Source organism: Labeo rohita, chromosome 3 (assembly GCF_022985175.1).
Source record: "Labeo rohita strain BAU-BD-2019 chromosome 3, IGBB_LRoh.1.0, whole genome shotgun sequence".
Classification (NCBI taxonomy): Eukaryota; Metazoa; Chordata; class Actinopteri; order Cypriniformes; family Cyprinidae; genus Labeo; species Labeo rohita.
This window is the reverse complement of record NC_066871.1, coordinates 34212488-34227438: the sequence shown is the minus strand read 5'-3', so window position 1 is coordinate 34227438 and position 14951 is coordinate 34212488. Positions and strand designations below refer to the sequence as shown.

Here is a 14951-nt window from a genome sequence, read left to right as displayed (position 1 = left end):
CAATTATGATTTTTACTGGGCAACCCCCCTTGAAATGTGATTGGGCTAGTTTTGAGGAGAAATTTTGTTGTGAAAATCTGGCAACCCTGGGTAGAAAGCACACAAATAAACTTATAGTCTTTACAGATTTGAAAGATGTATTAATCTTATCTATATGACCACAAATTAAAAAGTGTTTTAAGAACAAGTGACCGCAATGGCACCTCCATCTGTCATGCAATAAGTGCGCTACTACTCAGCTTCCACACTACACACAGACACTTCAATAGCGCAGGTTAACATTACATTGAGCTGCCATGTAAAGCTGATACTACATACATTTTTCAAAAGAAAAGCCATATTTGAGGTCGTTGAATGATAGGTGTGCATGTGGATGTCTTGCACGATGTACTGTATTACCACATAAACCAGCGTGAACGATCTGTCCGTCATGGATTTTGTGACTTCCTTTGGAATTTTTTTTTTCTGCGACTAAGCGACTAATAAAATTGTGGTCAACCAAGCTTCTTCTCGTCGACTAACGGTTAGTCGACTATTAGTGGGCAGCCCTAGTTTAACCCTCAGAATGTATTGTGTGTACTCATTATTACGAAACATGCATTTGTTCATTGCAAATCAGTCATTTAAAGGCACTATCACACTTGCTATTTTTGATATAACAATTTTATTACAAAATTTAGACCTTTTTCATCTTTCAGTGCTGCCATGCTTTTAGCATATAACAATACAGTATAAAATCTCAACCCAAAATGAGCTAATAAAAGCAGTTTTTCATTGATGCTGTTGCAGCATTTAGATGTTCATGCTGTTTTCTGTACACGTAACATTCCTTGAAAAATACGAACACCTGCCGAACACGCCACAATTAAAACAACTTTGAATTATCAGCCTAATCTCGCATTTGAATTGTTACGAGGTGTAATCAACATAAACTTTCAGTAGTTACACAAGGAAAGAAATAGATAAATAGAAGTACACTGCAAATAATGACAAATGTGTCGAGATCTGATCTTTTCAACAGCCCAAGGCACCCAGGCTTGAAATATGTTGGCAATTATCAAGTTATTTTACAAACCCACACACACATACACAGACACACCAACAACAACAAAAAAAGAACAAACAAAAATGCTTGAAGCAGGAGGTGATAAGACAGAACAAAAGCATGAAAAAAAAGAAAAGAACACACTCAGCTTTGCTTGTTTTACATTCTACATCCGGAGTTCACAGTGAGTATCCCAGGCAGTGGGTAGATCTATCTAATAATCCTGATGGGGAACAGTAACCTAAGTGGTTCAGAAATTTACTGCGAGACTACATGGCTTCCTGTTCAAATGATCCAGGCTGTAAAGATGGACGTCTGAGCCGTATCGTGTTAAGTGGTTTTCCAGTAAGGCGTTGCTTGCCCAACAGACAACCAGAGAAGAGCATAACCACGGTGCCTTCAAACTAAGACCAACACCAGCATTTGCCTTCAAGATCCAGCAACAAATGACAAAAACGTGATTATTTTAAGTGTTACGAGACAGGAAATATTGAAATATCTAGAAAATTCCAGTTGACTTTGATGTCTATGTGCGTTCTTGTTTGAAAATATTCTTTAAGGGATGAATGATTTGGTAACAGACACCTGGAAACTCATATCTCTCATTGGCTGGGAGATTTCTGTGCTCTTTTAGTTCAGTTGGCGACAGGCCTCAAATGTCCATTTCGAAGCTCCTCCGTAGATCTCAATGCTGGTTTCCAACCAAGAGAAGACATTCCCCACTTGTGCTTTGCTGCTGCATGTGGCCAGGTTGTAAATCTCTCCCACGGACAGCTTTCGGTCCCAGATGTTGAAATTGGCCATGTCACCGACAAACGCTTGAGTAGCATCAAATCCTCCGCCGAGAGTATCCTGCAGGTGGATAACATTTATTTGAGATGCTGATAAAATAAACGCCGAATGCCTTCAAAGACATATGATTGGTCCCTGTTAACCTTTGAAGCTAATCTGCCCATAAATGATTCATATGTGCGTTTCATCCCTACAGGCGTCTTTGAAGGTCTCTGCATTTCAAATGGGCCAAAATCTTGTCTACCGGTTGTTTTATAGAGTGTTTTATAATGGACTGTTTTCAATGCTATCTTCTACTAATTGGCTCTGTTCCTAAATCTTTAGTTGCTCTAAGAGGTGCAGAGACATCATTGTCCTTTGTCATTGTTCTGCGATTTTTCATGGGTGAAATCAATGGGAATCAACATGATCGCATGAGGGCAAAAGATTTTCCTTTGCAGATCCAGTATGTTCACTAGCAGAAAGCTGTCTGGTTGGAAAGTGACTTTGCTTCATATATCGCTACACTATTGACAATAGAAATCGAAGCATTTTCACAGAAATTTCGCTAATGTGACCACACCATAGAGCAGCAGCCTAACTAAAATGCAATCTCACAAGTGAAAACTCCAAATTTTGGAAATTAGCCCTTGCGCTAACAATTGATTTCTATTGAGTTCTAGTACCAAAAAGCTGAATAGTTACAATATTTACAGTGTAAAATAATATTGTAATTGCTGTTTTAATGATGCAAGCTAACATTACCAAGTATGTATGACTATATGCAAACAACAAACACAAACACATCTTTAGAGTCCAAAAGCATTTACTGCATTCAATTAGAATGCTCCAATTATTCAAGGTACAAAAGCAAATTGTGCGGATTTTTGTGTTTTATTTTTATAAATAGTGCTGGGTAGTTCCTAATTACATGTAATCTGGATTAGGTAATCAGATTCCAAGTACTTAAGTACTTGTAATTAGATTATATTGCAATATAAAATGCTCATAATCAGATTACAGTTACTTTTTTATGGATTACATGATTGCATATTATTCACACAATGGCAGTAAATTATTTATAATTTCTTGACTCTCCCTTATTCTTCTTTTTTTCTCTTTTAAAGTTTCCCTTCTGGAAATCCTACTGTCTGTCAGCTTTGACCGTATTCACAATATGGAATAGTCACAATGTCATATTCCGTAATTGTAAATTTGTAAATTTAGGGGTAAAGCACAACACCATATGTATATATATTAATATATAAATAAATAATTAGTTTGTTTTAAAAGTAAAATAATTGTATTACAATTAAAATAATGTATTAAAATAATTTGTTAGCACTGACTTAAGATTTTTAGTTTACTCAACTAAAATATTCAGCGGGGTAACACATTATTTTAAGTTGAAACTATTTTTTACAGTGTTGTGTTTTCCCCCCAAATTAAATTTTTTATTAATTTATTTATTCATGTATTATTATTATTATTATTATTATTTATTTATTTATTTTTACAGAGAATGTATGAAACAAATAATTCTGAAATGTATTATTGATATTCAATGGTAAGTAAGTTTGAAATAAGTTAGGTAAAACGTAACCTAAAAAGTAGTCAGAATACATTACGTAAAATGAGTAACTTAGATTGCGTTACTAACTACAATTTTCATCATGTAATCTGTAATCAGTAACACACTACAATTTGTAAGTAATCCACCCAGAATTGTTTATAAAATTTCAGTAATATCAGACAAGCAAAAGTGCCTTTTCCTGAATATCAGCGCATGAACATCGCAAATGTGACATTGATTTTATCAAACAGTTCAACAAACTAAAATTATTTAGTGATATATTAAGTAAGTTACATTTTAGATAGAGTACTCTATTTGTTTCAGTTTCGGCAATGAAAACAAAAAGCTGAAGGGCTTTTGTGTGTCTCATAGCAGCACTGCAGTGTTTCATTCCTGAATCAGTTTGTTTTTGAATGAATCATTTGAGTCAATGAGTGAACGATCCAGTTGTTAAGGTAGTTACTTGCTTCATTTCTAAATGAATCAGCCATTCTGAATGAATTGTTTGAATTAATGATTCAGTGACTCACTTATTAAGACAGGGACTTGTTGCTATCTACTGGTGGTTTTAGTGTGTTACATAAACCAGCCAAGGGACCAGCGCAATATTGTTCAGTTATCGTTATTGAGATTCCATTTTTGGCGATATTGCACACACCTAGCTGCAGTGCATTATGGCATTGCCTTATCTGAAAAGAATACATGCAATGCTGCCTTTCAGTGTAGCCAAAACTAGGTGGGTGTTTACGCTTCTTTTGGACCAGCCTATGCTTGATAGAAAGCCTACAATGCCTTAAAATACAGCTATGTGGGCACAGTTCACTATGTTTTGGAACAGAGCCATTGTGTATTCTTCACTCTTCATTAAATCATCGTTGTGTAACACCCTAAACTATCACGCCATACTTTGCCGTATTGATGAGTGAATTAAGGTTAAACAGAGGAGGCATACCTGCTCTTGTCCCAGAATCAATACTCCTTGTGGCTTGATTGGATGGTATGGGGCAAGACTGTCCCCATTTCCTCTCATTACACCATCCTGGTAAGCTTCCCACACTCCATCTCGAGTGGTCCATGTGATACAAATGTGATGCCATTTCCCATCGTTGATTAGGAAAGGCAGCTTGGCAACCTACATCGAAAGAGACCAAAAAAAAAAAAAAAGAAAAAACCTAAAGATCTGTCTCTCTGTATGTCTTCTTTAAAGAAACACAAAGGAAATTATGAATTTAAATGTGAAGAAAAACCATGCATTTCTAATTTTCTCAAATGACAATTCATATTTATCTCAGTATTGTTCAGTGGGGATGTACCTTGTCATTGATGAGCATTTCCATTGGATTGTTTCCCCACTCAATAAGAACCAGCTCATTAGCCTGTCCTGGGACTGCGTAGGAGAAAGGCGTTCCCACTCCTGGAGAGGCATTGGACTTGAGCCACATGCACACGGTGAAGGCGTACATCTCCGGGAGACTCTTCTTGACTTTCGCATACATGTAGTTGGTCCTCAGAGGGAACGTGAGCTGAAATTTATCCAGTGGTCTGTTTTCCTTTTGGCCTGTTATTAAAAAAATAAAATACATGAATACATTTAAATAATCAGTCATCTGATTCTAGTCTAGTAGACAAATATGTACAGTATATAAAATCTCTATACAAAATTAGTAATTTTTTTATTGCTGTCCACAAATTTGTCCATACATTACAATGAAAGCCAGATAGAAGGCATCATGTGTGTTTAAAGTATATTTCTAGGGAATAAAAAACATTTATTGATTTATTTGGTTCTTTTTTCCTGGGGAAAGACAAGCACTCTAGTGCTGTCATCCCACATGGGAGCCTCCCTCCTCTCATTTATTTCTACCCTTGTGTTTGATACTCGCAACAAGTAACAAGAAGTAAAAGCCGCAATCAATGGGCATCATTACCGAGGTAGAGAAATAGTTCAAACAAAGATTCAATTGTGTAATATTGTCACAGTGGGAACGAGACGAGAGACGAGCGGATCCATCTGCATACTTTTATTGAAGGGACGTGACATAGACATGGTCAGGCAGGCAGGGTCAAACAACGGCAAACAGGTATTTGGACAGCAAGGTGAAGAATAGTCCATATAGCAGGCGAGGGTCGATACAGCGGCGAACGAAATCCGTAAAGGGCTAGGCAAAAGAGTGGTCAGACAGGCGAGAGTTCCGAATGGACAAAAACAAGGAAACTAGACACAGACTAACAAGGAAAAACGCTTTGTATGAATGATGAACACAATTCGATACTCGGCGAAGAGTGACAGGAAGACCGGGGTATTTATACTGTCTCTGATTGGACGGGGGTGAAGTGCAATGGCTGATGGGGAGTGTAGTCCGGGGTGTAGTGTGACAGTCCGTGCGTGACAAAAAGGCGAGAGCGACGTCTGGTGGTGAGCGGTCTGCAGCTCACCGACTAGATTCGTAACATAGCCCCCCCCCCAGAGCGGCTTCCAGACGCTCCAACAGAACAACAGTCCATGGGAGTGGTGGGGCGGGAGCGAGACAGGGCAAGGGCTGGAGGACCAGGTCCCTGCGGAGGACCCGGTGATTGAGACAGGACCGGCAGAGCAGGAGCCCACCCGGTGCAGCTGGAAGCGGAGCAGGAGGCACAGAAGCCCTCCAGGGTGGAGCCGGAGGCAGGGCATGAGGCGCCGGAGCCCTCCAGGGCGGAGCCGGAGGCGTAGTAGGAGCCCTCCGGGGCAGAGCCGGAGGCGGAGCAGGAGCCCTCCGGGGCAGAGCAGAAGCCCTCCAGGGCGGAGCCGGAGGCAGAGCACGAAGCGCAGGAGCCCTCCAGGGCGGAGCCGGAGGCGTAGTAGGAGCCCTCCGGGGCAGAGCCGGAGGCGGAGCAGGAACCCTCCGGGGCAGAGCAGAAGCCCTCCAGGGCGGAGCCGGAGGCAGAGCAGGCGACGCTAGAGCCCTCCAGGGCGGAGCCGGAATCCGCGTCACGGTCTGGGACCTGGGGAGAGCAGGGACAGAGTAGGCAGACAGAATAGGGGGAGAAGGTGCTGCAGCCCTCCAGGGCGGAACAGAAGGCGGAACAGGAGGCGCAGCAGCCCTCCGGGGCAGAACAGGAGCGCAGCAGCCCTCCGGGGCGGAGCAGGAGCGCAGCGGCCCTCCGGGGCAGAACAGGAGGCGCAGCGGCCCTCCGGGGGCGGAGCAGGAGGCGCAGCGGCCCTCCGGGGCGGAGCAGGAGGCCGCGTCACGGTCTGGGACCTGGGGAAAGCAGGGACAGAGGAGGCAGACAGAATAGGGGGAGAAGCAGAGAGCTTGTAAGGGGACGCCACCTCCAAGGGAGGATCTACAGCCGAAGCTGACACCTCAGGAGGTATTGGCGCGGCTTCTCCGACCGAGGGGAGCTCTGGAGCAGGCCTGTGACCAGACGGGAGCTCTGGAGCAGGCTTGTGACCAGACGGGAGCTCTGGAGGAGACTTGTGAGCTGTCGTGGCCTCTGGAGCTGGCTTGTGAGCAGACGTGACCTCAGAAGCAGGCTTGTGAGCAGACGTGGCCTCAGGAGCTGACTTGTGAGCAGACGTGGCCTCTGGAGCTGGCTTGTGAGCAGACGCGACCTCAGGGGCTGACTTATGAGCAGGCGTGGCCTCAGGGGCACAGTGTGCAGCCCACACACACCAGATGGCAATCGCCATTAAAGGTAGAGCAGCAGCGGGAGGTTGTGGTGGGCCCAATGCACTGGCTATCCCGATAGGTCGTGGTCTTGGGAGGTCAAACGAGATGTGGCTTGACTTGGGGTAGTCGGACGGGGCATGACTTGACTCTGGGCCGTCGAACGAGGCCTGGTAAGGCTCTGGGTGGTCAGACGAGACGTGACCGGGCTCTGGGCGGTCTGATGAAACGTGACTAGGCTCGGAGCGGTCTGACGAGACAAGACCTGGCTCTGGGTGGGTGAGCGAGACAAGACTAGGTTTATGAAGCTCAGTTGTGACTTGACGTGGTTCACGGAGACCAGCTGTGACCTTACTTGACTCGGGAATGTCGGTTGAGACCTTACTCGACTCAGAAACGACAGCCCTGACGTTGCGTGACTTGGAGGATTGACTGGACTCTGAAGCAGCAGCAGTGAACTTGCTTGACTCTGGAATCACAGTATTGGCTTGGCCTGACTCGGAAGCTTGGTTGGAGGCTGAAGCTTGACTGGAGGCTGAAGCTGCATTAAAACAGGACTTGGAAACTGGACTTGACTCACGAAGATCTGCTGTGACCTGGCTTGGCTCATGAAGATCAGCTTTGGCCTGGCTTGTTTCAGGAACGACAGCTGTAACGTGACTTAGTTCGGGAATGACAGCTGTAACGTGACTTGGCTCTGGAACAACAGCAGTAACTTGGCTCGGCTCCTGGCTGAACTCGTGGTGCACAGCTGTGACTTGGCGTGACTCGTGAGGAACAGCAGTGTGTTGGCTTGACTCGTAGAGAACAGCAGTGTATTGGCTTGACTCGTGGAGAACAGCGACTGTGTCTTGACCTGACCCTGTTGCTGGGCCAGACTTGGAAGCTTGATCGGATTTAAAGGCTTGACCGGACTTGGAGGCCTGACTTGACCTTGGAGTGGCAGCTGGAGCTTGACTTGACTCAGAAGATGCACCTGCAATTTGACTTGGCTCTGGAAGAGCAGCCTTAGCTTGGTTTGGCCTGGGAGACGCTTGACTTGACACTGGAAATGAAGCGGTGTCCTGACTTGTTTTTGCAGGAACAGCAGCTGTAACGTGACGGAGCTCCATCTTGGCTGCCCATACAGCTATTAGAGGTGAGTCCAGCACGTGGGCCATCATGTGAGCGGGCTGTGGGAGGGCTGCCATCTTGTGAACAGATTTGGGGATGGCGGCCATCTTGTGAACCGGCTCTGGGATGACGGCCATCTTGAGGAGTGGCTTGGAGACGGCGGCCAACCTGTGCAGTGGCTCTGGCGTGGCAGCCATCTTGACTGTACTTGGCTCAGGAAAGATGGCTGTAACGTGACTTGAGATAGGTGCGATGGCTCTGACTTGACTTGACACAGGAAACACAGCTGCAACTTGACTTGACTTGGGAACTTGACTTAACTCAGGACGTACAGCTGCAACTTGACCTGACTTGGAAGCTTGACTTGACTCAGGAAATGCAGCTGTAACTCCATCTAGCTCTGGTATGGCAGCTGTGACGTGACGGAGCTCTGTTTCCGCCGCCATCTTGTGAACAGACTCCGCCGTCGCCGCCATCTTGTGAGCGCGCGCCGGCGCTGCCGCCATCTTGTGAACGGGCACCGCTGTCGCCGCCATTGCTTGAGCGCGCTCCTGCACGGCCGCCATTTCACGGGCGATCCAGGCGGCAAACGTATTTGTGGGGTCGCGATCCGGCGTGACCGCCAATCTGCGAGAGGGGTTCGCGGCTACCATGTCCGCGTTGTCGCGTTCCTCCTCCGCGACTCCCACAGTACACGGCGAGCCCACACACATAAACGCAAAGTTCATGAAAGCCACTAGCGAAGAGCGCGGACCCTCGCGTCTCAGCCTTGCTTTTAACGGCTCATTCACGCCATCACAAAAGATCTCAATTATGGTGCAGTCCGGGAGAGTAGAATAGTTAGCTAGGGCTAAGAACTCACGGATGTACTGGTTGAGTGAACGTTGTCCCTGTTTGATCCTGAAGAGAGTGAAGTCAAAGTCCATATCTGCCGAATGTCCGGGTGAAAAGCTGCTGGATTCTTTTGTGGCCGAGTATTCTGTCACAGTGGGAACGAGACGAGAGACGAGCGGATCCATCTGCATACTTTTATTGAAGGGACGTGACATAGACATGGTCAGGCAGGCAGGGTCAAACAACGGCAAACAGGTATTTGGACAGCAAGGTGAAGAATAGTCCATATAGCAGGCGAGGGTCGATACAGCGGCGAACGAAATCCGTAAAGGGCTAGGCAAAAGAGTGGTCAGACAGGCGAGAGTTCCGAATGGACAAAAACAAGGAAACTAGACACAGACTAACAAGGAAAAACGCTTTGTATGAATGATGAACACAATTCGATACTCGGCGAAGAGTGACAGGAAGACCGGGGTATTTATACTGTCTCTGATTGGACGGGGGTGAAGTGCAATGGCTGATGGGGAGTGTAGTCCGGGGTGTAGTGTGACAGTCCGTGCGTGACAAAAAGGCGAGAGCGACGTCTGGTGGTGAGCGGTCTGCAGCTCACCGACTAGATTCGTAACAAATATAGCTTTATATATATATATATATATATATATATATATATATATATATATATATATGTGTGTTAGTTAGTTTTACTTCATATTAAATTAACTCAACTGCAGTTTGATTGAGATTGATTGGAATACGCAATGAAAAAACATGATTTTTGAAAATTGTTAAAAACAGAGATATCTGTTTTTGCAAATAAACCCTTATAAGTTGATCTATAGTATGATCTATAAGCTTTTATCTAAAATGGAATTAAAATACTTAAAAGACTTTGAATTTATAACATTTGCCAATAATAATATCAATAAAATGCACAAAATGTACTGTACGCACTGGGGCAAATGCTTTATAGCATTAACTAGCACAAGCGATTTGACACAAGCTGACATAGCGACTTGGCCGTATAAAACTACATGTTCATTAACTTCTTGGAAACGCTTAATCTAAAATGCTCTTGGGTTGTGCACTTTTCCGTGCAGCTCAATCTGACTTTGCCTCATTTCATATTTAGTTCTATATTTTCTATACTTAACTATTTTTATTGCTTTGATCAATTAATCATTGAAAGCACATTGATGTTTGTGAGCTACAGATCATTTGCAGAAAATACCTTAAATTGTAATGTTCATAACATGGCTTCATTTGAGTGAGAGCAATTATTTGTGCATTTTGGAGCTTAAGGATGTAAATTGCCATACACATCTGTTAGGATGGAAAAACGCAACTCAGACATTCTGCAAAGTATCTTTGTTCTTCACAGAAGAAAGTAAATCTTACTTCTTTGGAATGAAATGATGGTAAGTAAATGCTAAAAATCCCTATGCCATTTATGCCTTTTAGATTGTAAAAGGCTGTGGGCCATTATGCATTTTAATGAGTGAGAAAAACGTGATTCACATGAATGAAAATTCACAAAACTCATGAGCTTGCAAAAACTCTCTGGTTTCCATCTGTAAATCATGCTATAAAGCTGGTTGGGTGGAATTGGATATGCAAAGCAATGCAGCTCTGTGGACCCCCTCCTCTCCTGCGACACAGCAGCGACACTACGACGGCAATTTATTATCCAAGCTGGCACCTCCGAGAATATTTTCCACGTAGAAAAACAGGTCACAGGAAAGCGACCGCTACATCTACACGACATATATGATAGGTGGAGCAGAAATGCGAATAGTTACCTTTCTCTAGATCGGTTATTCTCTGGTGCAGTGAGGTGAGAGTGGACTCGACGCGCCCGCGCTGTTCGCTCTCATTGCGCAGCCCGGGCTTTCCTTCCTCCAAACCGTTCACACGGGACAGGACCTGCTTCTCCAGGTCGTCGATTTTGGTCTGCAGAAGATCCTTCAAGCTGTTCGCCTGGACGGAGTTGTTATTCCGGCTAAATTGCTACGAAAGAAAAACGTTTGGTTTAAGTTTACATAATAAATGCCACGGCCACTGTTTAAGAAGCTTTAAGAATTTAAGTTACATGTAAAGTTAATATTTTATCAATCTCACTTTTTTTTTTTTTTTTTTTTTTTTTTTTTGTTAACAGTAACATATTGTTATCTTTTGTTTGTTTGTTTGTTTGTTGTTACGTTTTATTACATGCATACAAATCAAGTGCGTTATGATGTTTATTAACAGAAAATACGCCAACACCTTTAGTGTTTAAGAACGGCCAAATCCATGGTGTGGAAGATTCGCAAAAAATGTGTTTCATTACTTATTTATTTATTTTAATTTAATCCACGGCTTACTGTCAACAGTCTCAGGTAATGCGTCTTTTAAAAGAGGATTGAGCGCCATCATTTAGCACCGCTTTATTTAAAATAGAACTGGTGTATTCTAAAATACGAATTAAAGTTGTGAGAATCGCAACACTGTGTTCTCAAATAAATCCACCGTGTTCGACATGGAAAAAAACGCTACTGTACCTCCAGGTTTTCCAGCCTCTGCTTGAGTGACTGTAAAGTCCGTGAGAGTTGAGCCAGTGTGTCCGTCGGACCCCTCGACACATCTCCCATTGTGTTCTTAGTGCCCATTTCCTTCCGTCGTCCGCCGACCCTCGCGTCTCCGGGCTCGGACGCGCTCTGACTTTCGCACCTCGTCAGTTTGGAAGTCAGTTCCCTGATGGTTTCCTTCTGGTTCATGATTGTTTCCTTTTGTTGCAGCACCGTCTCTCTCAGCTGCATGACCGTGCTCTTGAGATCCTCCCCGGGAACGCTGTTCTGCAGTGTAGCGGCGCATATGTCCATATCCTTGGGTACGGACGTGCAAATGAACTGGGTCTGTCCAAAGTCCTGGCTCATCCCGTCCACCAAAAGACAAGAAAGTATTAAAAGTTTCCAGTGCATCCCTCTCGCTCCAGCCTCCATCGCGTGTTTGTTTCCGAAGTCTCTTCTTCTGGACAAGTGATTTCGGCTGCGCTCTTTCTCTCTGTCTGACAGCTTGTGCTGGTTGTAATCTGGTTGTGGTGCGCTCGGGCTTTATATAGCACGCGCGTCTGCGGCGGTGAGCTGCATCACGCGCCTGATCATGATCTCCCGCCCCTGGATATTAAAACAGAAAAAAACATCCAGCAAGTCAATAAAACTAGTTTTGACCCCAGCGGACGGATTTTTTTGGTTTTCTAAAGCGCGATTAATTCCACACAATCATTGGGAGATTTTCGTCTTTGTGGGAAAAAATGTATGAGTTATTTTATAATTTGGAGACAAATAAGTTTAATAAGCTTAGGCGATATATAGGCTTATGCTTCATGGTAAAACATTGTTGAAATTATGTTTATTACAAGTACAAAAGATGAATATAATTTATAATTCATGGGAAAGGGGGCATTCCCAGAAATTTCTGTTTGAACAATCATAACATATTCAATCAAACCAACGAGTTAAGTTACCAGAACACATTGTTTTCTTAAACCACGCAGTGTTCTCTTAGGAAAAGTAAAATCTGAAAAGAAACAGAGACTGAATAATTGCTCATCAGAATAAGCACTGTTATTTTTCCACAAGAAAGCTTATTTATTATTTATCAGTGTTGCATTAGCTGGAAAACAGCCTCTTGCAGTATTAATAGATTAAGCATTTGTGTAAAAAAAAAAAAAAAAAATATATATATATATATAATTGTTTATTTATCTATTTGTTTTAAACATTTTAAAAATCATGTTCTTTATTATGTTATCAGTTATCATGTTTTTATTGTTTTACTTTTGACTTCATATCAAAATAACCCAGCTGCAGCTTGATTGAGATTAATTAGAAAGCACAAATATTAAAAACATGATATGTTTTTGCAAATATATATATATTTATATATAAGAGGATCACAGATATCAACTTTGATGCTTTACACTAAAAAAACAAAAACAAAAAAAAAACAATGAAAAGCATATCTGGTTAACCCAGTCTAACACTAGGCAATAACATGAGCTTCTACAGTATCGAATTAACAGGCTGTATAATGTTTCCGTATTGATTTAGATACATTATGCTGCCATTTCCTGCCTGCTTTGTCCACTTCACTAAATGGGTGTCTGAAAAGACTCATGAAGACAACAGCTTAATTAGTGATGAAGTGTAATTGCAGTATCAGAATGATTATTGATCCTGTACCGCAACACACCGGCAGTGCATCACTGACGGTAACATCAGTTCCATCAGTTTGTCATTGAGTGGTTGGAGAATGTGCTGCTGCAGATGGGTGTAAAATCTATTTGCAGCAGCTATAGACTCCTCGACAATGGCTGTACTTGTGTGACATTGCACTTCTCTCATGACATCACACTGGTGGCTGTTTTCAGTGTTCAGTGTGAACGCCAACACGTGTTATATCCATGAATCATAACTAATAAACTCATGTAGCTCATGTACCAGTGCACAATATTACCTACACAAAGACAAAAGGGTATTAGGGTAATATGCATAACATTAAAATAATGCAATAAATTAACCCTTTAACTGTCACCGTCCCCTCTGTAGGACGCTTAAGTTTACTTCACCATATTACAAATAAATCTTAATCTAATAATGACAAACTATCTATTGTTGGGAAGGTCTAAGACTCCTGAATAGATATTTTATCACTCTTCTGTTACAAATTATGTAGGAAAAATAACTAATTTATGACAAGAGTGCACCTCAAAAATCTACATCATAACAGGAGTTCTGACCTTTGTCACAAAAAGACTTTCTTCGTTGCCTTTTTCCCTATCACACAACAGAAATCTTAAGAAATTATATATTAGTTCAAAACTTTGGATAGTACATTTTTATGTCTATGTTTAAGATAGGGAGTGACAGTTAAAGGGTTAAACAACAAATTTCATATAAAACACCCTGATATGCACAACATGAAAATAAATAAATAAAAAAAAAAATCAATAAATCAACCAATCGCATGTTCACGGTTCTTTGACTGGTTAATGGTCACATAACATGCAGGTTAACAAATTAGATATTTCATGTTTTTTTAGTAATTGTTTTGTTTTGATTGTTGTTATTTTAAATTATTTTTCTTTCACTTTGTATCCTAAATAAATGTGATAAACAGGTTAGGTCAAAAGTAATCTAAAAGGTATTAAAAAGTAGTCTGTTTACATTACCTAAATGTGTAATGTAATAGATTACGGTACTATCCATATTTTTTGTCATGTAATTTGGCTTCAATCTGAAAATATTTTAACTGGCACTGATTGTATTAAATATAACATTTTTATTTTTTGGTTGTTAACTTTTTTTTTATTATTATTTAAATGCATTTTACTTATATAATATAGTTCTTACATTTTTGAAGGAAAAGTGCATGCATTTATGCATTTTTTCTAATGTAACTGTTCACCACATATGTATCTTACATATATAGGTAACTCATAGTTAGTCAAGATTTTAGTGTGACATTTTTACAATCGCTGTCTATTAAAATTAGTTTGAAACAGCCGTCTTTACTATCATACTGTGATGTATTACTAAGTGAAATGGCTATCGAGGGACACAATTCATTGCTGATTTGATTGTAAAAATTGAATAGCACATTGAATGTGACTAGCTTAAATGCAGTATGGACTTACGTCATAGATGTCAAGCGAGTCATATGACAAAAAGAGCAAGTTATCACATTGTCGTTTGAAGATTATGAGGTCAAAAATGCATAGATGAATAATGCACAATAAGATCGTCAATATGCATTAAGAAAAAAAGGGGCAGTTTCAACTTTCATTCTTTTTCCATTAACATTTGTAAAAAAATCTCTCAGAATGGAACTACACATTTGGTAGATGCATATGAAAGATTTGCATAAAATTTAACAGTTCAGTAGAGCCAGCATTTTGAGTTGAATGTCAGTTCGGCTCTGCTGTGTTTTTTTT

General features: G+C 41.8%; 1 protein-coding gene across 1 annotated transcript; it reads right to left on the bottom strand.

Moving 5' to 3' along the window:
- Positions 1–645: 645 nt before the first annotated feature.
- nptx1l (neuronal pentraxin 1 like) lies at positions 646–12045 on the bottom strand. Its single transcript, XM_051105498.1, has 5 exons — positions 11518–12045; positions 10780–10987; positions 4703–4947; positions 4342–4521; positions 646–1897 (listed from the first exon to the last, which is right to left on the bottom strand). Exons 1-5 carry the CDS (start codon positions 11956–11958, stop codon positions 1676–1678), a joined length of 1296 nt encoding a protein of 431 aa, XP_050961455.1. The 5' UTR covers positions 11959–12045; the 3' UTR covers positions 646–1675.
- Between the last annotated feature and the right edge of the window lie 2906 nt (positions 12046–14951).

Coding starts and splice junctions, on each gene's coding strand:
- nptx1l (XM_051105498.1), bottom strand. CDS start 11,958: ATGGAGGCTGGAGCGAGAGGGATGCACTGGAAACTTTTAATACTTTCT. Junction 10,988..11,517: donor AGAGGCTGGAAAACCTGGAG/GTACAGTAGCGT, acceptor TTTCTTTCGTAG/CAATTTAGCCGGAATAACAA. Junction 4,948..10,779: donor AATAACCGATCTAGAGAAAG/GTAACTATTCGC, acceptor TTTTAATAACAG/GCCAAAAGGAAAACAGACCA.